This window comes from Rissa tridactyla, chromosome 4, assembly GCF_028500815.1.
Source record: "Rissa tridactyla isolate bRisTri1 chromosome 4, bRisTri1.patW.cur.20221130, whole genome shotgun sequence".
NCBI classification, from domain to species: Eukaryota; Metazoa; Chordata; class Aves; order Charadriiformes; family Laridae; genus Rissa; species Rissa tridactyla.
In genome coordinates this window covers 9,629,911-9,655,934 of record NC_071469.1, presented here as the reverse complement: position 1 = coordinate 9,655,934, position 26,024 = coordinate 9,629,911, and the positions used below count along the sequence as shown (strand labels likewise).

At 42.5% G+C, this 26,024-nt stretch overlaps 2 protein-coding genes across 12 annotated transcripts in view; both read right to left on the bottom strand.

Annotated features, from left to right (window-relative positions):
* The window catches only part of TCP11L1 (t-complex 11 like 1), a 28,475-nt gene extending 14,920 nt beyond the window's left edge, over positions 1 to 13,555 (bottom strand). For 6 of the 8 annotated variants that reach the window (XR_008466209.1, XR_008466208.1, XR_008466207.1 and 3 more), the window contains exons 1-8: positions 12,985 to 13,347; positions 9,602 to 9,767; positions 6,682 to 6,814; positions 3,521 to 3,641; positions 2,737 to 2,957; positions 1,521 to 1,657; positions 876 to 1,072; positions 332 to 513 (exon numbers count right to left, since the gene is read on the bottom strand). Coding sequence is in view for 5 of the 8 variants with exons in the window: in XM_054200230.1 (XP_054056205.1) it covers positions 332 to 513; positions 876 to 1,072; positions 1,521 to 1,657; positions 2,737 to 2,957; positions 3,521 to 3,641; positions 6,682 to 6,814; positions 9,602 to 9,767; positions 12,985 to 12,987 (1,160 nt within the window). In the remaining 3 variants the exon portion in view is untranslated. Of the gene's footprint in view, positions 1 to 331; positions 514 to 875; positions 1,073 to 1,520; positions 1,658 to 2,736; positions 2,958 to 3,520; positions 3,642 to 6,681; positions 6,815 to 9,601; positions 9,768 to 12,656; positions 12,946 to 12,984; positions 13,348 to 13,419 lie in introns of those variants that run through there. The other 2 variants (XM_054200233.1, XM_054200234.1) reach the window with 2 other exon arrangements.
* Positions 13,556 to 15,747: 2,192 nt separating this feature from the next.
* Positions 15,748 to 24,886, bottom strand: DEPDC7 (DEP domain containing 7). Of its 4 annotated transcripts, XM_054200962.1 has the most exons (11): positions 24,337 to 24,655; positions 23,964 to 23,989; positions 23,538 to 23,649; positions 22,081 to 22,468; positions 20,015 to 20,145; positions 18,922 to 19,111; positions 17,989 to 18,203; positions 16,754 to 16,896; positions 16,432 to 16,557; positions 16,253 to 16,331; positions 15,748 to 16,065 (listed from the first exon to the last, which is right to left on the bottom strand). In XM_054200962.1, exons 3-11 carry the CDS (start codon positions 23,647 to 23,649, stop codon positions 15,851 to 15,853), a joined length of 1,599 nt encoding a protein of 532 aa, XP_054056937.1. In that variant the 5' UTR covers positions 23,964 to 23,989; positions 24,337 to 24,655; the 3' UTR covers positions 15,748 to 15,850. The 4 variants fall into 4 exon arrangements, with proteins under 4 accessions (XP_054056937.1, XP_054056935.1, XP_054056936.1 ...); XM_054200960.1 differs by lacking the exons at positions 23,964 to 23,989; positions 24,337 to 24,655 and adding an exon at positions 24,762 to 24,881; XM_054200961.1 differs by lacking the exons at positions 23,538 to 23,649; positions 23,964 to 23,989; positions 24,337 to 24,655 and adding an exon at positions 24,762 to 24,886.
* Between the last annotated feature and the right edge of the window lie 1,138 nt (positions 24,887 to 26,024).

The window sequence follows — 26,024 nt, the reverse complement described above, 5'->3', positions numbered from 1 at the left end:
TACCACACTCAAATCCTCGAGAGAGCCTGGCCCAAACCGTGAGCGTGGTTGGCTGCTCGCACTCTCCTGTGCCAACCAGGCATCCTGAAAAACACAGGCTGAAAAAAAGCGCATGTACATAACAGAAAAGAACAGAGCAAGAAAAGACTGTTCTGTCCAAGTAAGCTGGGTGAAAATTGTCAGCCTGGGCTCATCAAAAGTCTTCGTCACTTCCTCTACATGCTCTGGGTCCTCTACATACTCCTCCAGAGAGAGGCTTAAACTGATTATTTACTAGGGTGAAAATGGACCTACACCTGCCTCTGCGTGACAAGGATTATTCAACACTCACGGAAGATGCATTCCCGTCAGCAGCACCTTCACAATGGTTTTGATTTTCTCAGCAAATCCAGGCATATCGACGAGCGCCGAGCCTGCTGCACTGAACGTGACCAGGAGGACTGTCCCAACCAAGAGGAGCTGCTCCAGCTCCAGCTGTATTTCCTGAAAGCGGGTCTGGTCCATCAGCACTGTCTGCAAAGAACGAGGAAGCCGGCATAGAATAAAGTCAGAATTCTGGGCTGTGAAGTGACACAGCGGTGCCTACCTGTTCACAGCAGTGAGGGTAAGACAAAGACACGGAAAAAAGCAACACACGGTCAGCAGGAGAGTAACAGAAACAAAGTGAAAGAATTAACTCCTCTTTTCCAGCTTAAGTAGGTTTCCATACTGAACAAGAAGTACCTCATAGAAGAGGTACAAGGGCTCTCAATCAAGAGATAAATGTTTCAGTATTGTACTTGTTGCAAGGCTACAAATCGAAACAGCTTCTGTTACATCCCAGAAATAGAAAAGTAGAACAAGCACAGAAATCCATTTTTCTGTTAAATACCTACTTCCGGAAAAGGCCTGTTTACATGATCCCACTTTAGGAGCTTCAGGTAGGCCTGGTTTTGTACAGCAGTGGAGCACAGGGCGGAAGCTCCACCAGTGGTACCATCACTACTACAGTGGGGAGGCAACATTTTACGCCTCAGCTTTGCAAGATCATCTGCTGCTTCTTGCAACCACCTTGTGACAAGGTCTAAAGAATCTGGAAGAGCAGGGGAAAAAAAGAAAATCTTGTTAGGAAAATTCCTTTTCAAAGTTAGGTTTTTCCACCAATCGTTTCCAAGTAATCCCATTAGTTACTATTACTAATACCCATTATATTAGTTTTTGACATGCATTTCATTTATTGCATTAAGCAGAACATCTAAAATAAAATTAAAACCATACAGCTACAGGAAATTGGAGGTGAGCTGATGCCAGCTAATTACGCCCTACACTGTATTGAAATGAAAGTAAACTCCAGTGTACTAAGCGCAGAACTATTGTTCTGGCAGACTTTTTTCAAACCACAGTTTTGGGGCACAAGCTGTCATTTACCAGATGAATTCTAGAACTTACAAGAAAATCTAATTTCTTTTCATGATCTACAAGCAAAGACACGCAGTTTACTGGGAGATCAGAGGGGAAGAAAGAAAGGAACAAAGTCATACTTGGCTGTTTCTCAAGAAACTCCTGAAACTTCTTTCTTTCATATTCAGCAGACTGCTGCATTAATTTTGGCCTAATACTACTGACAGCGAAGTTTGCCATATCCATTTTCATTAGGTCTAATACAGAGAAAATTGCTCTAAACAAACAAACAGAAACAGTTATTCAAGGCTGCAGATGTTTAAGAGGTACTATATACAAGATTTATTACAGATTGTCTAAGGAAAGAGCAAAAACATGCATGGGAAACATTAACAGGGTGCTTAACACCTTAAGAGCACGAGACAGAGAGAAAGCTTGAGCAAGCACGTACACACATGCATGTGCCTCTTCCAACTAGGAAATAAAACCTGCTCTCCTGTAAAAAAGCCTCCATGGAATTAACTTTACTAGCTCCACAGATTATATATCCCAGGATGTGCAATATTGTATGCTGAATACATAAGAAGACATCTGGATTTCCAAGCTTGCGTACTATCTCTCTTGGCCATATATTTTTTATATATTGTATATGTCTATAAAGCCAACCTCAGTGGGAAGTGAATAATCAGACCCAAGGGGAAAAAAAAGGAAAAAAAAAAACCCAAACAAAGAAAACCACCTTAATTTCAAAGTAACCTAATTCCTGCTGGCAATATTTCTGCCAAGTCAATCCTGAACTCCTAGAAGCTTATCAAATTAGAAAACAACAAAGTAAATGAAATTTCTTCTAACTGTTGAGACCTTGAGCTGTTCAATCGGTGACAAAGCAGAAGCCTCTGAGCTCCCAGATGTGGTATCTACACTCCCTTTAGAGCTGAAAGGGTATTATACAGGGAGTGAGGTAGAGGGTAGAGAGCGCTCAAACTGGGGGGGAAAGGAAAAACAATAATAACTTTTTCCTATGCTCCTGCTTGCTTTTTTTCCCATTCTGCTGTCGATATTAAATTCTGATACAAACTGACTGTTCACCTGCTATCTTAAGCCTTACATGCATTTGGTATTTAAGAAAATGTCCTTCAGTGACATGCAGGAGCCAGACAAACACTCCAATTCACCAGAACAAAGAGGGTCCTTGTTAAAGGCTTCTGGAACATCTCTCCCCTTCACAACTACATGCCTTTCCCTATCACTCTTTTTTTCTACGAAGATTTGCAGGTTGCCCTGCTGGAAACCCCTCCCCACATCTAAAAGTATTTAACAGATTCTCAACATGACTAATAAATACCATTTCAGTACCTGAACAGAGGAACTATTTCATTAATATCTTTCAGTTTCTTAATTTCTTCATCTCGAGCTGGAGCACAGAGAGTTCCCATCATGCCAATAACAAATTCGACCAACTTAGAAATGTCAAGGGCCCCATTCTCTGCCTCCTGTTTTATCAAATCCAGATCAAGAACTTCTGTAATCTGGCTCCTCAGTCTAGTATGACCAGGCAACAAGAAAGACAGGAGATTCTGAAATGGAAAGTTTTTAACAGTCCATTAGTTCTACATATCAAAGACTACAAGGATCAAAACAGTTACTGAACCACTTTTTATTTAAACTAATTGCCCTTTACAAGTGGAACCTCTTTTTTTTTTTCTTTTTTTTTTTTTAACCAATTGTTCACCAACTCCAAGTGTTTCACCTTATTCTGAAAGACAGTGAAATGACTAAGCGGTGAATATTTTGTAGTACAGGTCGCACTTAAGACTACTGTACTTGGTTTTGTCAGCCCAGCATTGGGGCATCTCATTGATTCCGTAATTAATACTACTATCGTAACATGAAGGAAGCTTGGAATTATAAAACTAGTATGACTTACCTTTTCTTCATCTTACATGGTTTTGCATTTGTTTTTACATTCAAATTTCTCCTCTGGGGTTATGCAAATTATATATGTTCACAGCTAATGTTATAGTAATGAAAAAGATCAAGAGAGTCCTTTATGAAAAGCCCAACTTCAACCACTTTTGCCCATTCATATCAATGCAGCTACACAAATTCACTAAGTTACCTTGATATCACATCATCTTACCTCTTTAATTTCTCCCAATAGTTTAATTGCATGGTCATACGTTGGTGGATCTTCCTTTAGCTGAGCTTCCAGACAATCCCAGAAAGCTTTATGAACAATATCTCTTACTTTTTTTTCTAAGCTGTGGGTAAATATGACCAGTTAAAAAGAACGATACTTGTCTCTGCACCACCTTACATAGATAACCTGCAGCTCCTGAAGAACAGCATGTAATAATATGAACATAACGTAGTAATGAATATATGACGATTAACAGAGATCTGTCATTTTAAGTTCCTCAGAAAAGCAAGAAAAACTGGACATGGGATTTGGAATGGCTTATATCCTAATAAAGGGTTACACACAAGCAAAGGCAGCTACAAATTACAATCCTTGAAAGTATCTATTATATGCTACCCCTAGAGAAAACAACTGGAAGAAAAAAAAAAAAGAAATCACAAAAATTATAGCTTGTCTTCAAAAGACAAGTATTCATATTCTTTTCAAAAGCCTTACTAAGGAAATGCAATTCTACTAAGTAATATTCATTAAGTAAACCTAACAGACATGAAGTAACTTCCCTGACATACAAACTTCTGCATTTCAATGCATAAATATTGCAACAACTCTGAGATAAAGGCCAATTTCAGTTTGTGTAAGAAAATAAACGAATTCCAGTGCTTCAATACAAATTCCTAATTCAAAATACTGGAATTTACTCCTCTTCAGCAGGCAGGCTCCTGTTCACACCAGGTTTAACTTCAACACCAAAGTAAAATGCTCACACGTACAGGCACGCACACAAAGAATGCCCACAACAAACACCAGATTCCCAAAGCTCTGACTCCATGTGCAGCTGAGGTTCAGGCAGCGCCCAGAGGCCCTTATGCCCTGTGGCCCTCTAAGAGGGGCCAATACATGCTCTACTGACAGTGCCTACAACTGCAAATACAGCCACAACTGCTTCCTCCTCCAACCACTTGTCTACACATACGCTAAAGCTGCAGGGGACTCTATACTCACACAAAACATTTAATCCAAGGAAGATTCCAGAGTGTCTCTTCAAGCAAAATCTGAAGGACTGCTCTTTCTTTTCTAGGTGGTAAAGTGCTGTACACAAAATCCTCACCAAAGCCACATACAGGGATCTCGTACTAAGGCAGGCCCGGCCCATCACAAAACCTCCTGAGCAAGGTGACCTCTGCAGTACATTTGTTTCTGTGATCAAGTGAAGAGATGCAAATCACCTGCTCTGGTGAACATCTACAGCCACTGCTCCGCATCAGTGAGCAAAAGCATCCAACTTTCCAAAGTACAGTGTAGGTCTCCAGCTCTTTTCCTCCTTTTTCTTTCTTTTTTTTTTTTTTAAAGGGGGATGGAAAAAAGAAAATATGCTAAAATTCTTCTTCCCTGAAAAATGCTGAGATCAATTTTATGGCACTGAGGCATACCAGAAAACTCATCCATTATCACAGCACGTTTTTACTTGAGAAGTCCATGTGAAGGAACATGGAGCAGAAGCAGACACTGAACAGAACAGCACTCTCTTAACTGTGGGACTTTAGATGAAGTATTTATTCTCAGCCATCAACTGCCGAGCAGAAAATACCTGATGGAAGTTCCCCCAAAAGATGCTGGGACAGAGAAGATAACGTTGAATGAGGAGAACGAGCTTTGCGTGTCTCAGACGTACTTCCCAAATGCTTGCTTCTAGAGGCAGCATTTGTGCAGGCTAGAGACAGGTTCCAGCTCATGGGACCACACATGAATTGCACACAACCTGCACGTAAGGCAACAAAGTAGGACTGGACCACCCTGCCCAGGTCCATCTAACAGACAAGGCAGACACTGGAAGAAGGTGCTGAGAAGACAGATCAAATCATTGCTTGAGCTCTAGAGTACATGAGTCTTGCTGGACAACAGAGAAATTTATTGTCATGTGCTAGCTCAGTTAAATGTTGTTTGTCCTCAGCATTTAAGGGGGCCACAATTCTGTTTCCTACCTCAGAGGCTGAGACAGGTGAACAAAGTATAGCAAAGACCCTCATCTGCTCCATTCAACCCCTACTCAAAGGCAATTCCTGCTGAGACCATGAGGTTCAGTGCATTTAATAGCACGAGCATATTTTCAGTCCACAGCCATTAATGAAACACCACTGGTATAATATGCTGGTGTCAGAGCTGGAAAGACAGTAATAGTCCAGGTGTGAAGGCAAGATGAGACTTCCCATTACTGCCTTTTCACTCAGGGACAATTCTAATTCCAAGCAACATCCTCTCATTACTAATGCTAACCGGAACCACCGCCACCTTGATTTGGTGGAGATTGGCACCAGACCTTTTGTCTCAGTATGACCACTTTCTATAGAGGACAACCAATGCCAGTCTTCTAAGAGCCACCCAAAGCATATTCTCCTGCAGCACCCGTGAAGGTAATGTGCTCTGGGGTCTCTCTCTCAAATGTTGACACCTTCAGACAACACTGGGTCCAATGTGGACCAAGTTTCTTCTATGAAATATGCACACAACTTTCACAAATTAACCCAAGAAACACACTGTCAGCCACATCTCTGTGTCTGAAAGAAAAAGGAACAGCAGATGAAGCATCTGTCGACAGGACTGGGGCAGCTATGCAGGCCAATATGCCACCAGACATCAAGGCCTCTTCTGTTCTCCCTCTCCCCTCTCAGCAGGGGAAAGAACTACTGTAGGTCAGAAAGAGAAGGAAAGACTTCAAAAGTTAAAAGGAGGACTAACTTAATAAAATATGTGAGTCTCTTCCCAAAAAGATCCCTGCCGAAACAGACATTAGGCTCAGAAAAAGCTAAAATGATCAGTTTCATCTTACTCCCGCGGGCAGTGAAATCTTAAAAGATGCTAAGAGCAGTACCTGCATCTGCAGCTAGACTTGGCTGTTCAGAAGACTGCAGACAAGGGGACACTGACAAAAACCACACCACACGTACACAAACAATTACTCCAAGAGGTTCAACTTTCACACACACACATTTCTGAAGAAGCAGAACTGCATGCTTACGTTCTTCTGCTTATGCTCTTTCCTATCTCTTGTCAGGCACTGCCAGACAAGATACTAGGCAGAGCCTTCGCCTGATCCACTAGAGCTGTTATGCACTTCTGCAAATGCACGTTTAATTTATGTACCTGTTTGATAACAATCTTACCTGTGCTCTGGCAATTCAGCTGGTTTTATCTGGAAGTCTCCATTAACAACAATTTCGTGTGCTAATGCCATGTTGGTTACTCCCTTAGCTGTTTCCATGAGCTCTTCTATTGACACAGGCCGAGGAGGGCTTGCTGCAACATAAATTAAACTGTCAGACAGCTATATATAAAATTCTGTGGAAAAGAGTGTCCTAATACTTTTGGACCCTTTCCACCTTCTCGACAGTACAAAGGGCCAAAAGACAGTATCATCTGAAGATTCTCCTCTTTTCCTTCTCTGCCTCTTCCCAGCTGGCAGATGATGCAGGTTTGGAGTTTTACAGGAAACAAAGGAGTGAACCCAAGTGGATATTCTGGGCTCAGTATGCCAATTGCTTCCAAGTTCCATCAAGCTCTTTTAAAAAGCAAAAATAAACCTCATACACAAACCCCCACTTCTTAAGGGTTGCTTAATGTCATCTTTCTCCATACAGTAGGAAGAAATCATTAAAAATACTAGTATTTTCACTGCACTAATTTCTCCAATTGTTGTGCAGATGTTGCCATTTCAATTTTATATTTTTCAAGGAAGTGACTTCATCTCTAAAGCAGTCAGCAAATAAACCACCATTAACATTAAGCAATAACGTACTAGTAGCTAATTATTCTCAATACTTCCAGTGCAACTGGCACCTCTCCAAACTTTTTCCCCAGAGGCCATCGTCCAAGTGACAAAGGACGTCAAGACCTAGTTCCAGCACCAATGCCTAAGACTTCTTCCTCTGGAAGGCATTTGGGACTGACAAGGATGAATAAGCAGCTTCAAATTGGGCCCTGGGGCACACAAGCGAGTAAGAGGAAGCACCAAACCTGAAAAAACAGGCCAGTTTTCATTAGGCAGGAGACAAAGGTAGTGAATGACTGTAGAAATCTAGAAGGTAGAAGAGGGACAGGGACAATCTCAGCATCCTGGATGAAGTGGGAATTACAGCTCCTTATTGTTCTGGACTACATAACATACTCCTGGGACGCTACTGGCATTGCTGTAGTGCAGGAAGCATCACAGCCCTAAAAACAAGGCAACATAAAGACAGAGAAGGCGCCATGGGTGTAGACCATGCTGGTGAGGGGAGTAATCCCATCCCCACCGAAGTCAACTGCAATCTGTTGCCACGGATTCTTTGTGGTGAAGATTCCTCCTAGCTGTGCCAGCATCAGTGCAAGCAGTGCGTGTGGGTGCCCTGAAATGCCTTGGCAAAAGCTAGAAGCACCACAGCTCTTCTCTGGTCCGGGTATTTGAGTTAAAGGAGAAGGCTAGGTCAATTAGTGTCCTCAGGCAACGCAGACAGGAATGGCAAGGTTCATCTTGGCTCCTCCAGAAAACATCTAGCGGAGCACAACAGGGGGAAAAGAGCCGCAACAGAATTGCCCTAACGGATTGATTCCTCTCTGTAGTTCGTTCACTTCAACTACAGTCTGGGCATAGAAAAGACATACTAATTCTCAAAATGAAAGCAACCAACCAGGGACCTTCATAGGCTGGGTTCACTGAGATATGTTTTACGCAAACCTTCACGTCTGCCTCATTTGATAATCCAGTTTGACTGGACTTAAACTAGTAACATAGAAAAGGTCCTTCAAAAGTAACTGTCCGTCACTTGTCTGCCATTCAAAGCTGTTCCAAGTACACACAGTATGGTTCCAATGTGCTAATGTTTCATTAATATCTTGCTCTTTTCGTGCAGCGCTCTTAAACCCTACTTCCTTCTGCTTGGAGTTTAATCTTGCACCGTGGCTCCAGGAACACAGCAAGGATTGATATTCTGAGAAGAACTAGCAGGACAACAAAGTTCATAGCTGAATGAGAGTGCTCTTGTCCGACTGCCAAATGACTTCACTCCAGCAGTGGATGCACTAAAAGCTAAGACTCTTTCATTTACCAAAGAATGCTCTTAAATCATGTTACTTCATCCTCATATTATATCTGCTCCCTTACAAGAGGAGAGGGTTTGAGATCAACGACTTCTTTGTGGTACAATGCAGCGCAAGACTGTGGTATGCATTTTACTTTCACATGTTTGTAGCCTCTCTCCATACATACACTGCTTTTCCTATCAGGCAACCAGCAAGACAAAACAACATAAACTCCCTCAGAACGTCTCCTTTGTGTAACGTGACACTAAAACCAACATTAAATTTCAAGTAATCATGAACACTATTAAAAAATAAAAAGAATGCAACATGCTGAGAATGTTGCACGCTGAGACACTCTCTACAGAAATTTGGAACTAGTTATCTGAGCAATTCTGCCTCTTTGAATTGAACCCCTGTGACCAGACAACTTCCCCTTGGTTTTATCTTTAGATTTACCAGAAATAATTGGCAGCCATATTGCATCCAGCTTCTCATTTTAAAAGCAGAATGACAAAGAAAAATACGCCCTAGGAAGAAACGTAAAATATGCAGTCCTGCTTGACACTAGAAGTACTATTAGGATTAAATATACAGCTTTCCATCTGTATTGGGGGGTGTGTGTGGTGTGACAGGACATTACTTTGTTGATAACAGCCTCCCTTGCCCTGCGGGTAGAAGCAGGAGCTGCAACAATCCAGAAGGTTCAGCTGATAATGCAAAGAGCAGCAACAGCTAGAATTTAGCTAGAATTTAGCTAGAATATACTGGAGTAGTGCCTGTCCTCTCCCTGGGTGCAGACACACAAAGGTATCTGGCTCAGAGCAACATGGTTATTGTGAGCAATTAAGTATTAAAACAAAATGGAGAGAAAGGTGTTACACACAGTTTCAAAGCAAATGATCAGGAGTCATACGACATTTATTTGCAAAACAGTCAAACTCGCACAGATGCTATAAAATGCCATGATTGTCTCCACCAACAAAATTCTAGAATTTACTTTTTTTTTTATAAAGCAGTTTTGCTTACACTTCGGTGTATCATCTCTGTGTGACCCTGGAGCACTCTGTCGTATTCTTTTTCTGATAGATGGATCTGGGTTGTCCAAGCTCTCCTCTTGACCATCCTCCAAAACACTCAACTGTTCTTCACTTGAATGTGGCTTGTCAGGATTCTGAGACATTTTCAGTTGGTTCTTTTCAAAAAAAAAAAAAAAAAAAAAAAGAAAAAAGATGAAAAAGGGAATGAATAAGCATTTTCTGACAGGGCTGAGTGGGAAAACATCACCAGGAGCTCTCCTGATTAAGAAAAAAGTAAGAATAAAAAGAATCTTATGAGGAATTATATGATGTCATTCCCATAATGGTAGGGGACCTGAACTCCATGACTCACTTCCCATCTTACACAGAACAGGATGCTTTCAACACAGCTTCCGTTTACTTAATCTGCATTCCTAGTAAATTCTCAAAAATCTGAAACTGTTCCCTCACCGCAATGCATACAGATGAGAAAGAAAAATATGTTTTATTTTCTTTCTTAGCATTGCTTATGAAAAACACCTTCAGAATAGTATTACAAACATGGTTTACAAAAAAATTGTGCCAAATGAGACATTTCCCCACTACATAACAATAAAGCTTTCTGAACAAAACACACTCCTGAATTATGATCTTCCCCAACTGCTCAGAACTTAAGTTTTCACTCTGAGCCATCCAAATGCATTAAGAAGCAGGAAAAGGACTAGAGAGAAATTAATATAAAATACTACTCCCTTATTTTCATTCCATGCAAGGGTCATGATTTCTGCATAAAATATCAGGATTATTTAAAAAACCCCAAAACATTAAGACAGTAAAGAACATAGTTATAGTATTTAAAATATTTGTTTATTAAACATTAGATATTAAATAATATTTATATTACATCACAGATACCTGCAGTGTACCCAAAATTACACTGAAAAAATGACTGCTAGAAAAGCATGTCTCACCATTCATTATCTTCACTTATTTCACATACAGGTTTCCCTCCAAATAACGTAATTTGCACGTCTTACCACTGAAAACTCTCTGTCATACAGAAGGCTACTGTTCACACTTCAATTTTACAAAAATCTATTAGAGAGCATGTGATGTCTCTACTTGATTAAATAACCTGGATGTTCTGTGAAGTGGGAAGTCAGGAAGCCTTTCAAAAAAAGAATAAAAGTGGACCATGTATCCCACCATCCCCACTCCAACAAGTGATACAGCCTCCGGAGACGCCTCACAGCTCCTAGGAAAAAATACTTGCAGCATCAAAGACTACACCGAAGAGGATGCAGCATAAGCAAGCAACAGTGTAGAAATATAAAACACATCACTGAGATTTTTTTTTTTTATTTTCATAGAACAGTTGTAATAACTAACCCTACTCCATCAGTGCTTAAATTGATTGCGCCAATGTGATTCTCCAGGACAGATGGAAAGTTCAGTGCCTGTAAGAAATGGTTTTGTTCTACAGCAATGACTCAGGATCATCATGTTGCTAGATGCATGAGATACACAACAGCACGCAACACTTGTCCCCAGCACTGTGTGATCTCTATTTTAGAAAAGAAAACAAAGCATGGGATAAACTACACAGGAAAACTAAGACATCAGCACGGGTGTTGTTAGACCCCATATATTAGCCCCCATCTCTAGCTGGAAGAGAGACACTCATGTCCCTGCCCCAAATTCTTGATCGTCTCCCACTGCACACACACAGACAGTCCCAGCTGGGACAAGAAAGTGGTAGTCTGTGCAAAGCTGGAGTCATATTGCCACCCATTTGACTAAGGCAGAGATAGCCTCCAGCTAGGTGTAACGCAAGGCACCCAAACCAGCATGCAAGCGGGAGACCGGTGACGTGCTCCAGGAGAAGTGAATCTCCTGTCTAGCAGAGAAAAGGTCTGTTACTGCAAACAGTCTATCAGTAAGAGGATGAGTAGCTCTGTTAATAAAGAAGCAGTTAGTAGAGAAGATCATAGCAACAATTGCAGTAGAAATTATAAGATAGGACTGGTTAAAGACAGGAGGGAAATACGTTGTTGAATTTGGCTAGAATAAAAGCATGATCATAACGGCTTCCACATTCATCCAACCAGACTAGACAGTGGTTCTTCCTATCTGTTCTCTACCACAAAGCATCCTCCTAAAGTGAAAATCTGAAGCATAAAGATGACTCAACTAAGACTCACTTAGGTCTTTAATGCACATGACACTTCATAATGCCTCGCAATCTCTCGCTGTGCTTTATCCTCACTACCCTTAGAAAAGCAGAGAAATACTATATCTTACTTACAGAAAGGAAACTGAGGTGTCAGTTAAGCTGCTTGAGGACTCACAGAAGATAAATGACAGGGCCAAGGTGATTATCAGTCTCATGATTACCAGCCCCAGCTTTGCCCACCAGGCCATCATTCCTACCATGCAGACTACATCCTAAAGTATTGCCTTCCATAAAATGGCAGATCAAGAGCTACAGTCTCAAAATGAACAATTTCATTTAAATACCATTTGTTAAAAAAACATTTCCTATTTCAGCTGCATAAAGTGGGAACAAGAACTCCTGGGCCATTCTACCAAATGACTGTTCAGCAGATGAGGTAAACAGGCACACTTGTTGGTTTAGTTGTTTAGTTTGCAATAGTCTACTCTTTTCTGCTGGATTACTGCTATTATTTGCCAGAATACATCTAGAACAAATCCTTTTTCCACCGGGTAAGTAAGCTTGACAATACCTCTTCCAGAAATGTGATCATCATCTTTCTTTTCACAGAAACGATTCTGACTCTTAATAGAACAGAATCTGTTTCTTCACGCTTTCCTCCGATTTATTTTTAGTAAAAACCGAAGTGCAAGAGAAAACCCCACAAATTAAAACAAAAAGATTTCCACGGGTTTTTTCCGTCTAAGGTCCTCAAATCATTTGATGCACACACCAGCATTAAGTAAGCTCCATTGCGCTTCTGTGGAGCATGCACAAGACTGAAGCAGATCCTCCTCACTTCACGCGTGACCCCGCTGGTCTGTGTGAGATAAGACTCGACAATTCCCCTTACCTGCAGGCCAAACACACAGGCCCTGAAGGCCACCTTTCTCCAAGCTCTGTTCCAACGCTGAACTGTCTCCTCTTCCCTCCCTTCGCCTGCCACACCAACACCTGGTAACCCACTCGAAGGCAAGCAGCACCTCAGCTCTGCGTGGTGCAGCTGCAGCCTGTCCTCTGTCCCCTCTTCCAGATTAAAAGGGATGCCTGTGAACTTCTACTGTTCTCTCTACCTGCAACCTGTTCTGTGTAAGGCCCTGAAAGTCCTGGTCCATCAGCAGGGTCTGCCAAAATACAAGGTATCACAACAGAAACACCGTATCACATAGCAGTAATCTTACCATTCCACCCCCTGACCCTCGCTGAGCGCTGATTTTCCTGCAATACGCATTTCACACGGGTCGGGAAGTTTCGGGGCGCTCTCCCTGCGTCGCCCAGCCGGGCTGGTGGCAGCAGCTCCAGGCACAGATACCACAGGGGCTCATAAACGGGCCACACGGAAAACGAGCCCCGGCGCGGCGCGGCCGGGTGTGTGTGGGGGTGTGTGTGTGTGGTGCGTGTTTCCAGACGCCAAACGGGCGAGGCAGGGAGAGAACAGAAAAGGGGATGTCACAGCAACGAATCCCAGCCGCCTTCCCCAGCAAACAGGGCCCGGGCCCAGTCCCGCCGGCGGGCCCGGGGCCCTCCACGCCGCCCCAGGCCCACGGAGGCCCGGCGGCCTCCCAGCCCCGCACCCCGCCGCCGCCGCCCTCCGCCTCAGGCCCCCGCCGCCTTACCGCCGCTGGGAGAAGGAGCCGCGGCCACCAGCTCTAACGGTGCTCCCGGCCCCGGCTCCCCGCTGCTGCCGGCCGGCGGTGCGAGGCTGGGCCAGAGGCGCAGCCCGAGCGCAGGGCGGGCCCAGCGCCTGCCGGCGGCCCGCCCCGCACCGGGCCCTGCCACCTCCCCGCGCCGGGGCGGGGCGAGGAACTCCGCCCCGCGCCTCTCTGAGTATTTATTGGGGTTTTTTTTCATCAGAAAGCGGGCCCACAGGGGAGGCGATGGGGCACCGCTCTCCTTCGTTCCAAGGGTGCGAGTATAATCCTCAATATTATGGGTCACCGATGCTTTTTTTTTGGGGGGGGTTTGCCACCATGTAGGCAAGGGGCACTCAAGAGAGCTGCACCACAACAGCCTCCACCTGGACTCTTAACACATACCACACTCTGCTCATTTAGACTAAATCCACCCAGCAACCAGGGAAAGCAGCCGTGGCTTTTCCTTGCTGTCCCACTGGGATGTGTTCACTCACTGACACTGCGACCATCAGTCCCTTCAGCCAAACTTAAACCTTAGCTACTGTCAGACAAGCTGTATCACACCCAAGTAGAGGAAAGGCCATGCTGGCCCTGCCTCGTACCTATCAGCGAAGGCTCCCAAACATCTCTCCTGCCCGGTTCTTCTCTGCAGACTGCTTTTGGGGAGCCTGAAAGCAAAGTTGGCACCGAAGCCAGGCGGTGACTCACACCACACAGTGGTGTCTGTAATTCAGAACTCGTTCTCCAGCCGGCGATGCCCATAGGCAGGAGCTCATTGTCAAGATCGAAATCTCATCCTCTTCCCAGTGAGGTCAGCCCAGACAGCACACAGAATCAGAGGCAGAGAAGGAATATAGTTCTGCTGACGCAACAGCACAAGTAACTTAAAAATACGATCAGAGATTCTAAGAACAAGAAACTGCCTTTCCACCCTCACATTTTAAAGCATGGATTAAGCCACTTTTTCTGAGAAAGTGCATTTATAATCAAAAGCTTTCAGTTAAAACTAAGAACTAAAAAAAAAAAAAACAAAACTGCTAAAAAGGGTTACGCTTCCCCCCTACTATTAGTTTTCAAGAACTGATTATCTTTTAGAAGTCCTTTCTAACTGACTAGAATAAGCCTCTTGTACGTTTGTCTTCCATCCCCCCTCAGAATACAGTAACACATTGTCCTGTTACACACCACGTCTGCATCTCACTTTCAGAGAAAGTGCTCGGAGAAGAAATAACCAGTGGCAACAGATGCCACTAATGACTGAAGAGTTACTTAGTGATACCTTACAGGGTAGTGTCTCAAATAGGACTGTGGTTTTCTCTGTAACAGTTACTACCACTTTGCTTTCATGATTAAGTTACTTTTGATCCCAATTAAACTAGCCTTTTCCCCCCTCAAATGAAAGAACAGACCTCTACCAACACTGGGTATGGGAACAAAATTTGTGAGTTCTTGCAACAGTGACTCTAATGAAGTTTTGCTGGCATCATCCCAAAGATAGCTCCACAGAAGTCAAAATTAGATCTCTGATTATGTTATATATTTTCCTGCTTGCAATTGCCTGTGTTGGCACAGCTTGGGATTTCCACTGTAGACTAGACACAGATAAAATATACAGCCATAAGAAGACCCAAAGGTCTTTCATTTGTTCTAGCTCTTTTCTAATTACAGCTGGTGACATCAATAAGACTTACAGACAGAGCAAAACACTGCAGGGATGAAGATAACTAGCCATGAACAGTACATTCTGTGGCAGCCAAAGCCAGACTGACTTAAAAATCCAGAATATCTTCACCATCCCAGGAGACTCAACAGTTCAGGGTACAGAGCAGGATTCAGCTGGGAAAGAGCCATCTTCCCTGGCAATTCCTCAATATGGTGCCACTTCACCTTAAAACAGCATAGTAATTTGTCCTATACATACACAGTACAGTTAGCTGACAAGCTTGAAGAAAAGCAGTGGAATATCAAGCAGAAGATGCTACTCAGCTCTGTCCATTACACAGCAAGTCATAGATCAATGCTACATGAGGGAGTCACATAACGCAAGGGGAATTAGGAAAAAAACCAAAACATGTTCAACAAAATTCAGTGCTGGTACAAAAGAAGGCAGAGAGATCTCATTCTTGGAGAGGCATCTCCCATCCTCAGTAATTTCAATACTTGAATAGAGGGAGTCAATAGACTTGGCTTTAGGTGAGGAAAAGAAAGGATCATTTTGGCCCTACGGCAATTAAGAATGAGCAAAGCTAAACTGTAAGTACAGGCTAAACTTGGGTACTGTTGGCTTTAGTAATAACTGTATAAATTCCATCCATTTCCACAAAATAATTTTATTAGATACATGAATACAAAAGATTTACAAATATATTAGTGTTTTCAATGCTGGAGTATAGAAAGTAATCGATATTTAAAGTCACACACACATATTAGTAACTCTGTCTCCAAAATACTGCATAAAAATACTTGGATTACTACTATGAAACTGACCTAGCAGTCTCTTTCTCTCTTTGTCAGAAAGCTTTGAATCTTCATCAATAGCTTTCAATAGAGATAATAGCTCTTCTTTTGTGGTCTTCTCTGTACTGGAACGATACTCTCTTTCATCGAGTTTTTGGCAAAAGGTATAGCCTAAAAGGAAACACGAGACATTCAGATAATTACCACCACAGTCAACCACCTTCAAGATTTTACAGACTCATCTTCCTTTAGAGGCAAATTAGGTCTTGTTTCAGCAAGTCTTTTTGCATCATCTCAGCCCCTTCCATTTCTTATCTGGGTGCATGACAAGAATAAAAGGTTCAGTTTAAACTGTTACCTGTTATCTTACTAGGATCTTGGCCTTTCTGCAAAGCCACCAGTTTATTGCTGACCATTTTATGCAGTGTCCCTGGGATCTTGAATAGAAAGAAAAGACAGTCAAACAGCAGCTCAGAAAAAGGCAATTCTGCATAAGCATACAAGGTCACAAAAACCTGGTCATTTTCTAGTACTTACCTTTAACACATCTTTTTGGTGATCCACAAGGAACAAGATCAGGAGGTCAGTTTTCCCTCTGCATAAGGTTTTATTGTTGATAATAGCTTTAGAAAATGTTCTTTTCACAACCATCCTGTTGTCACTCTAAAGAATAGTGTGAAATAATGACCAGAAGAGGAGAATTAGTCTGCCCCTTTAAGAAGGGCACGGCCTTTGTTCTTTTCGAGTCATAGCTTTTCTTGTAGTCACATATTTAAGCTACAAATATGTTTTCTGACCAGTACCCAGGACTTCTAGATTTCAGTAAGCGTAAAGCAACAAGTTCAGTATGCACATTTACCTCCCTCTGTAGTTTGAGCTCAGAATTATGTGCTGCAACAGCCATGAAGTACAGTAGCCTTCTGAACTCCTCCCTGACTTGGCTGTCTAGAAGTTTCAAATAGAGTTGAACAGCTTCTAAAGATTGTTCCATCTTCCCATTCACTGGGGAGAGATAAAGATATCTATTGCCATATTTATTTACAGAAGTGTTACAATAAACCACATAAATTAGCCACTGAAGAGACATTCATCTCTCTAAACAGAGCTGGTCAAACAGAGCAATCCATTCTCACGAAAATTTCTCACAGGCTGACAAGAGCTGTTTGCTTACAGTCTGAGAACAGCCCACACCCAGGCTTTTAGCCTGATATTTAAGAAAACTCACTTTCAATTAAGTTCAATTACAGTTCAGCCATCTTGAATGGAATGTGAAATACTGAAAAGAAGAAAACAGTTCTGATAACAAAATGAATGACGACTTGTTGTAGAAATAGAGATCTCTCAAGAGATGAGGAATATGTCCTGGATAAATGGGTTAGCTTGATGAATTAATTGCAAGCCATTTTGTAGAGCTTCACTAAGTTTTATTTAGTTTGCCTTACTATGCAGAATACCCATTTTAGATGCGTGAATTATTTACACAAAGTAGGTTATACTGATAGCCCCCCCTTTATCATGTAGGAAGGAGGAATGAGATATAAATGCAAAACATTCCTACCAACATGGAATAAGAAGAACAATCAAGCCAGAGGAGGATGAAAAATAAGGAGAACAGGGATGAGTAGATGTTAATTGATGACTAAAACATCAAGAGTTTTCTAAAATGCCATCAAAACATAAGTTTTAAGAAATGCACATTTCTATGGACAAGAGGGGAAGAGTTGCGAATGGGATACAAAGCATCCACGCAGCTTTTTAACTTTAGATCTTATTGCCTAAATATTTATTATTAGGCCGTATTTATATTTAATTTCACAGAGACATTTAATTTCCACGGATACCAACTGCTCCCAGATTCTAGCACACCAGTTTCAGAGCCATCCTACACAGACCTGGAGACAAACTACAGAAACGCATACAGTCAGGACCAATAATTTCAAACCACAGTCTTTATGACTAGAAATTAAAAAAAAAAACCCAACCAACCAAACAACAGAAACTTGCAGAAGTTAACCTTTAAGCTTGGCTGCTGTAGTAAATACTCAGTTTGTCAGAACATCTCTCACATAAGCTTAGGAGCTTTGTTTTACTTACCTAATAGTTCTGCAATTCCTGAATGAATTTCAGATGCGTGGCTTAACAGCGGCTCCTTTTTTTGGCCGTAATATGTACCAATACTTTCAAACAGCAGCAGTTTCCATGTGTCTGCTTTATCTGGTTGATCAGGCAAGTTCCTGCTAATATCTACCACCATATGATCTGGAAGATATTCCAAGCAATCTATTGCTGCTGAGAGCCATTCATCCGTTCTAGAAGAGAGAGTGGTTTAAAGTTTGTAGCATTACTGATGCCTTTCAGAGTTGTTTGTGTTGTTTTTCACGGAAAGTAAATAGACTGGTTTCCCACTGCTTGTGTAGGTCCTTAAATACATTAGAAATTGACACACAAACTAAAAATACACTTTTCCTGACACTCAGGTAGATCACCACCATATACCTCTTTGTTATGTATTTAATCAAGATGAAGAATTAGTAACCCGCACAGGTAAATAGTCACAAGCAGTTACACCTAAAGATAGTGATGTCCTCTGCTGTTAGACAAGGACATAATTATCGCTAGATAAACAGAAACATGAACCTTGATCTGATTCTATGTTTTTAACTGTATTTATACATGGTTTCAGGCTCAGCATTCTTGGCTTTTTTAATATAGTAGGAGAAATTAAACTATTCCCTCTTGGTAATTTTTAAGGAAGAAATTTCAAGGTAATAGCAAAATGCTCTTTTCTTCCCTCAATGCAGCAAAAATTTCCCCTCTGAATACTATCAAATACTACCATTGCATTCAACAACTCTTCCACTGTTCAGCAGAAATTGTCTCAGCTACTTCTGATTTAGAGCTTAGCAGTTGCTATTTACCAATTAATCCAGTAAAGTCTAGCAGAGAAAAGTGCCTACTTGCATCCTTTCTGCAGTACTGAAAGCAGAAAGTTTTTCAGAGTTGCAGAGGTGAGCGATGAATACTTACTGTGAGTCACTGAAAGCCTTGAGAATCTCTCTGTCTAGGTAGTTACTTGTGATGACATATCCAGTTCCCTTCGGTGGTTGTGGAAGCTGAGGTCTGACCTCTTGGTGCTCAAGTAAAGACTCAAGGAGTGGAAGGTCTACAAGCTGCAGCAGACGAGCAATTGTTTGTTCTCGCCATACTTCATTAATAACTAGGAAGGATGGAACACACAAAGCACACAGAGATTCAGCATGTGCAAAAAGAGAGATTATGAAAAGGACAACTCCCCATCCTCCCATCAGTCCTAATCTAACAGATTTCACCAAAATAAAGATATACAGTAGCAGAGAGTGAGGCCTTTATCAGCTTTAAGTGCATTTTATCACCAAAAAAGGAAATAATTAGCCATTTGTTTAGTTAACTACAAGCATCAGAGAACTGCTTTTTGGGTAAGTCTGAAGTGCCTTACAGTCTTTGTGCTCTAATTTGCAAGCAATCTTTGTTCTAGATAAAGGATTAAAAAAAGTGTAACAGCGACACTATCCTTAGTCCACAGGTCCACAGCGTCCACAATTATGATCTGGCTCGAGTTTTGAGTTTCAAGTTTCTAGGATGTATTAGCATTTTTAACCAAATGAAAAAACGCATTAGATCATAGTTTAGTCTGAGAGAAGACATGAATTGTCAATAACAGTTTTATGTAATACTGAAGGAACACTGGACGCTACAGATACACAGTTAAAAAGCTAGGGAAGAGTTTTAGCTAACAGTAGACCATTGTCCGTGATTAAGTCAAGCACAGATGAAATGCAGGTAGTTAAATATTACAAAGAATGCTCCTAACACAAATCAAGCTTTAAACAATTGTGTATTCTTCTCCACAAAATTCAACACTGATTTATTTCAACTAGAGATAACGGGTCCTTGTCTGATGAAACGAAAAGGTAAAAAGCAAGCCTGCAACAAATATAATTGGCCTTTGTTAAACATGGTGCTCAACACAAAATATTATGAGAGTCAGTTTGACTCCCTCTCCAGTCTGACAGGTATAAGCCTCTCCAGTCATTATCTTCCTTCTCCCACATATAAATGACCGAGACATCATTTGGCTTACCTTGACGGGACAAACTATCCAAGATATTTACTTGAGGGGTATTTGCAGGCTTTAAACTCAGGTTTTCCCAGAGATCCTCCAAGCTTTCTGGTTTGACAGGAGTAGAGTGAAACAACATGCTCTTCTCATGCCTGAGATTAAAAAACAGTTTTTATATATATTTATATACATACATATGGATAACCAAACGTATCATGTAACATACAGATGCGGATAACTGTCTGAGATTTAAAAAATGTTTTCTCTATATAAATATTTACATAATTTTCTCCCCCCGACACTTTTTTTGTCCAAGTCACACAGGAGAGAATGTATGATACCTTAAAGAATTACCGGCATGCAGCTGTCGCATGCAAGTGCATAGTTCCTCTCTTGGAACTTGTCACAGCCAGCATTGGCAAAATACTTCAATTACCACAGGGAAAAAAAAATAAAAAAATCTAAGAGAGGAAATAGTTAAGGAGGAGAAATTATTTAAGAAAAAAAAAAAAACAACAAACAACCCCCTCTCAAAACCTCCTGAGTTTTGAAACATTATTCCTGATGGTCAAGTGAGGACAAAAATTAAGAGCTGTTCTTGAAAAACCCAGAAGGTGGTTGTTCTGTAGCATCACCACTCCTAAAGTTATGAGGGTTTTTCATGCCATCAACTAGTGGAAGGCTTCAGAAACCTGTCACCCATTCCTGTGTTTTGGCTGGTTCTTCTCATAACTGCTTTCATATATTCTCAGGTAGCTACAAAATGACTACTTCTCCAAGCATATTTGTTTAATTTCAATTTCTATAGCTTCTTTGTTTTAGGGCACTGTAAAATCCTTTTGATGTCCACTATCTTTGCTATGTATGTGACAAGCTGTATGTATCAACAGATCTGTTCCTTTCACTAAACGGAGAAGTGCAATTCAACGTATCTGTGCCCTGCCCAGAAGAAAAACACCTTCGTTCTACACTAATAGAACATGAATAACCTTGTTTCATGACTGTTTGTCCAATATATTCTAGGTCTTGCTTTAACAGCCCTTGTGATGAATATATTTGAAAATATCACATTGATTAAAGTGTTTTTTATTCCTCACAAATCCTCCCCTTTCCATATAAAGGCATGGGACTGTTTGCTTTAGCACAGAAAAAAAGCTAGTTGGGGGAAAGAGGGGGGAGAAACAGGACGAAGGAACTATCAATTTTTAATCTCTGCTTCTAGAATTTTCTGATCAGTTAGGTTGATGCACTTGAGTTCGCATTTGCTACTCATGAACACATCAATCATTTAAGGTATTTTCTTTTTAGGTCAATACTATTTGCAATTTTCAAAAGTGTGCATTGCTAAAACTATTGCAATAGCTACACAAATGTAGTTTCTTGTAACAGTATGTTCGGAGACAAACACTTGACAAAAACTGTTTAAGGGAAGTTATTTGGCAAAGTCTCATCTACACAGCAGTGTGTTCTGTTTTGTGATTGTTCAGTTAGTACCGGGGTTTTCTTTGCCCACTCCTAAAGAGACGGGGAAACAAAACCACACCATTGCACTTCCCTCTGGTTCTACAATGGCATGCAATAGCATAACGGCCTGCTACCTAGTCTGTGAACAACTCATACACACATGAAGAAACAGCTGAAAACATTTCAAAAAGCTGAATTTGAAGCATAGTGAAACTAAGATGACAAAAGAAAAAAAAAACTATTTTTTACCTGTTCTTTTCCTTATGCCAGAGCTAGGTGTGCAATGACTAAAGATTGTTCCCTTGCCTTAGCCCGATGCACCTGAATTCCAGTTGGTTATACTGGTTTAGAGCCCAACAGATCAGTATCTGTAATGCACTTAATTTCTACCCTCCTTCCCTAAGGCAATGTGATAACAGACACAGAAAACCAGTAACTATGCAGGCTGAATGATTTACTCACTTCAAATTGCTGTTTCCTACCTATCTTCCACCCACAAACATCTGTATCTACTTTTCCCCCCACCCACGTCCTGTAATTGTATGACAGTTTTGTCTTCTCTCCCCCAGAACATTTTCTTATTGCAAAAATTTTCTTATCTTCATGTTCCTTTATGTACTAACCTTTGTGGTGTACACTGCTGGTAATCTTTATCGAGTTCTGTTTGGTTTGAGACATTTGTGAATCTGTAGAGGCTACTGCTACTGTCTTCAAATACAGAGCGTTTGTCTTTTCCAAAGACCCTAGTTGAAACAGCCTCGAATACTTTGTAATCCATCAGGGCTTGACATACGCGCACTATTTTAGCACGGGAAATATCAACATCCCCAAAATACTTGTTCTGTAGAAGATGGGCAAAGACAACATCCACCGCGTCCGAACCAATAAAACAGTCATGGTAGCACTTCAGGTTCTGGCGACGCTTTTTCACTTCCACTTGAGTTTGAAGTGCATTGATAATGCTGCTCCAGACATATGTTGCCCCAAATGGTTTCTGCGCCAAGCTAAAGCCTAAGAACAGAGAAAGCATAAAGATTGAATTCATGCTGCAACTAGAAGAGAACTGCCCCCTTTCTGGCTACTAGCTTTCACAAATCTTGTAAGGATTTAAAAATCTTTGAGATTTCCAGTGTGGCTTGAGTCGCTCATCTATTAACATTTTGTTACTTCCTCAGGAAGTCTGCCAAAGTACCAATGTACCTCACTCTGGTGATTGCTCTCACCAATTAGCCTGAAGCTTTGTAACCAGGACTTTCTACTTTTTCAGCCTGTCACTTTGTGGCACTACGCTTTTCCATGTTCCTCCATCACCTAATTGTTACTCTTACAGAACCTCCTCCTAAGCACACATGTTCGCACAAGGAAAAGCTAGCTGCATGTACTTGTAACTCCCTAGTTCCTCTACTGACACTGACAAAACTATTCACGTGGGCAGGGAAGAGGGAAGCAGGGATGAAGAGACACATCAGAACCTTGTTTACTACAGGACTGTGCATACACATAAGCTACCTAGTACCAGTGCTTAGCATAACACTAATAAGATCAAGAATTCTCTTGAGACACCACTCACTCAACACTTATCCCACAGAACAGCCTTCTACCACCTCTGCTCCGACTAAGACTTAAGCTCTGTGTACTCAGTACCACTTCCCTGAGCCAACCAGTCTTCCCTCCCACAATAAAACCACTGAACTATTACTCATTTACCAGTCTGATTAAGAATAGCATGCTAACAACTAAGTTTGACCAGAGGCTAGACCCAGCCTCCACAAGGACTTAAAAATACAGGATACACTTACAAAGTTTGCAGGTGGCACCCAACTGGGAAGAGTTGCAGCCACCAGAGTGGCTAGAATTAGCTTATATGTTTCTCAGTAAATCAAATGAATAATTTATTAAGACAGAAAGCAGAGGAAGAAGAGCGAAATCAAAAGCTGAAGGGCAAAATATGGAATGAGGAGTTGGCAGCAATCCTACAGAAAGCCATCTGGGGTTATGACAGACCTCAAACCAAATGAATTAACAGTGTGATGCAGTGTTTAAAAAAAACCAACATGAAACTCATTCTGGAACATATTACCATGAACATTTTCCACAGAGATGCAGGAGGTATTTTTTTTCTGTTCAGTCTGAAGTGGCATTAGAGAATTGTATTCCAATTCTAGGCACCAGAACTTCCAGCTGATCTCCATCTACCAGAGAGCCCAGAAATTAGCAAGTTGGCAGGGGGAGGAGGAGCAGGGGGAAAGCTAGGGCATGCAGTAAAGATTGTGTGTGGGGGGGGAAGACAGAGAAATCAATAGCATTTGAGCACACCAACACTGTCATAAAGGAAAGCAACAGACAGCTTCAGAGACATTATCAAATAAACACCTACTTTCTGAAAAGACTTGTATCAGGAAAAAAAAAGCTTTTTAATACAAGGCATTGAACCAGACTAGGTAGAAGCCTTCCAGAACCTCCAGTTTCTAAAGCTACAGAAGTACAAGAGAGACAAAGCACACACTTGCTGATACTTTAACGCGATGACACCTTCAGATAGGCAGAACAAACAAAACAGGATACAGCATTTCCTTCCAGTCCTACATTTTGCTGCTGAAAAAAAAAAAACACCAAACCAACCCAAACCCAACACCACCAAGCATACACCAACGTTGGTTTCTGCTGCTAAAATAAATATCAACACATACTACCTGCAATAATTCTACTATTAACCACTGCTTTATCACCTCTTCCTTTCAAACACACACCCCAAACCTTTTAGGGAATGTGGTATTAAGTGTGGCATTAAGCATTAAGGTGCTCAAGGTGGGGAAAAAAAAGCAAAAACTGTTCTCAACAAGCGACCTTTAGCCTTTTACATCACATTAACGACCCACCTGCTTTTTTACCCGCTTTTAGGACAGAAACAGCTGCTCGAGTCTCCCCGTTACTCACCGCCGCCCCGTGGGCACCTGACAGACATCGCGTTCTCGCCACCGCCCCCTCGCCCGAGCCCACCGCGACGGCCGAGCTCGGGGCGGCGGCGGCGGGGCAGGCGCGAAGCCCGGACGGGGCCTCCCGAGCGGAAACACCCCCCTTCACCGGCGGAGAGCGGCCAACTTTTGAACTTCTGTACAGCCGGGAAAGGCGCCGGGCACGGAGCTCCCGGCGGGCAGGGGCCCGGCGCGGAGCGGGACAGACCCGTCTCGCCTCGCCTCACCTTACCTCACCTCACCAGCCGCCCCCACCAAGCCCGAGCTGAGGGCAGCCCGTTCCCCGCGCCCCCCCCACCCCGGCCCCTCTCAGGCGTCCCGCCCCGTACCCGGTGGCCGAGCGGCGGGGCTGCAGACACCGCTGAGGCTGAGAGCCGCCGCCTTCTCCCGCACCGTCGCCATGACCGACGGCTGCTCCGCGCACTGCCGCGCCGCTCGCCGCCCGCGCGCAGAAGTAGCCCGCCGAGGGGCGGGGCCGTCTCGCGCCCGTGCCCGCCCCTATTGGTCGGTCCCGGGCGAGAGGGCGGGGCGGGGCGGGGCGCGCGCGGCGGCGGCGGTTGAACGGCTGCCCGCATGCCTGCCGCGAGGCCGGAGCGCCTCAGAGGAGCCGGCCGCGAAGATGGCGGCTCGGGGGGCGGGGGTGCGCTGAGGAGAAATCCAGCCCCGCCGCCCTTCTCCCAAGGGCCTGCGGCGGCAGAAAGAGCAGCGAAAGGCCCTCTAGCCGCCCCGCCCCGGAGCCGCGCCGAGGGGCCATCCGCCAACCGGGCACTGCCTGACTCGCAGCCGGACAGGTTGACGTGATTTTGTTGCTGTGAATGCGAACACCATCAAGATCCATAAACGGTGACTGTCCCTGGGGAGAAAATGCGGCAAAGAGTCTGTGTGTGTTTACTAACACTATGGTTCTGGTGCGAGAGGGTACAGCTGGATAACAACACTGCACCGAAACACCCGAGCTGTGAAATCCCCAGTGCCTCCCACAAGGATACAAACGCTACCCTGCATTCCTAGCAACAGGGCACATGACCCTGTTGGTAAAGCACTTTTCCCTGAATGTACTCTGTAATTTAAAAAAAATCAAGACGGTCATCTCAATTGCTTTAAGTTAACCCAAGAATAGGCCTCGTACGTGACCATTCAATAGTGTTCTTGCTTGTTACCACAACATATGGCTTTAACAACCACATATGGTTGAAATTTCCCTCTGATGTATTATATGAGCTGTTTATTATAGCAGTAGGCATTTTTTTATTAGAATGAAATAATAAATTCACTTTCAGGGTAATAAATTTTTTTTCTACTGTCTGCAGGAAACAGCTGAGAGATCCAACATCACTTTCTGCTAAGTAGGGGATATTTTGATGTAGGGGATATTTTGATGATTCCTTACTCAATGATAGTGTATTAGGACAACATGAATTGAATCTGTTTTCGGACTGATTTCAATAGGAGCAGGCACAAAGCCAAATTGATCTCCATGATAAACAAACTCAGAAACTCTATAATGCACATTAAAACCCAAATAATATAGATATCACAAGTGACATAAAAATTCATTTTGAGTTCTCAGATTATTGAAATGTTGATGCTAG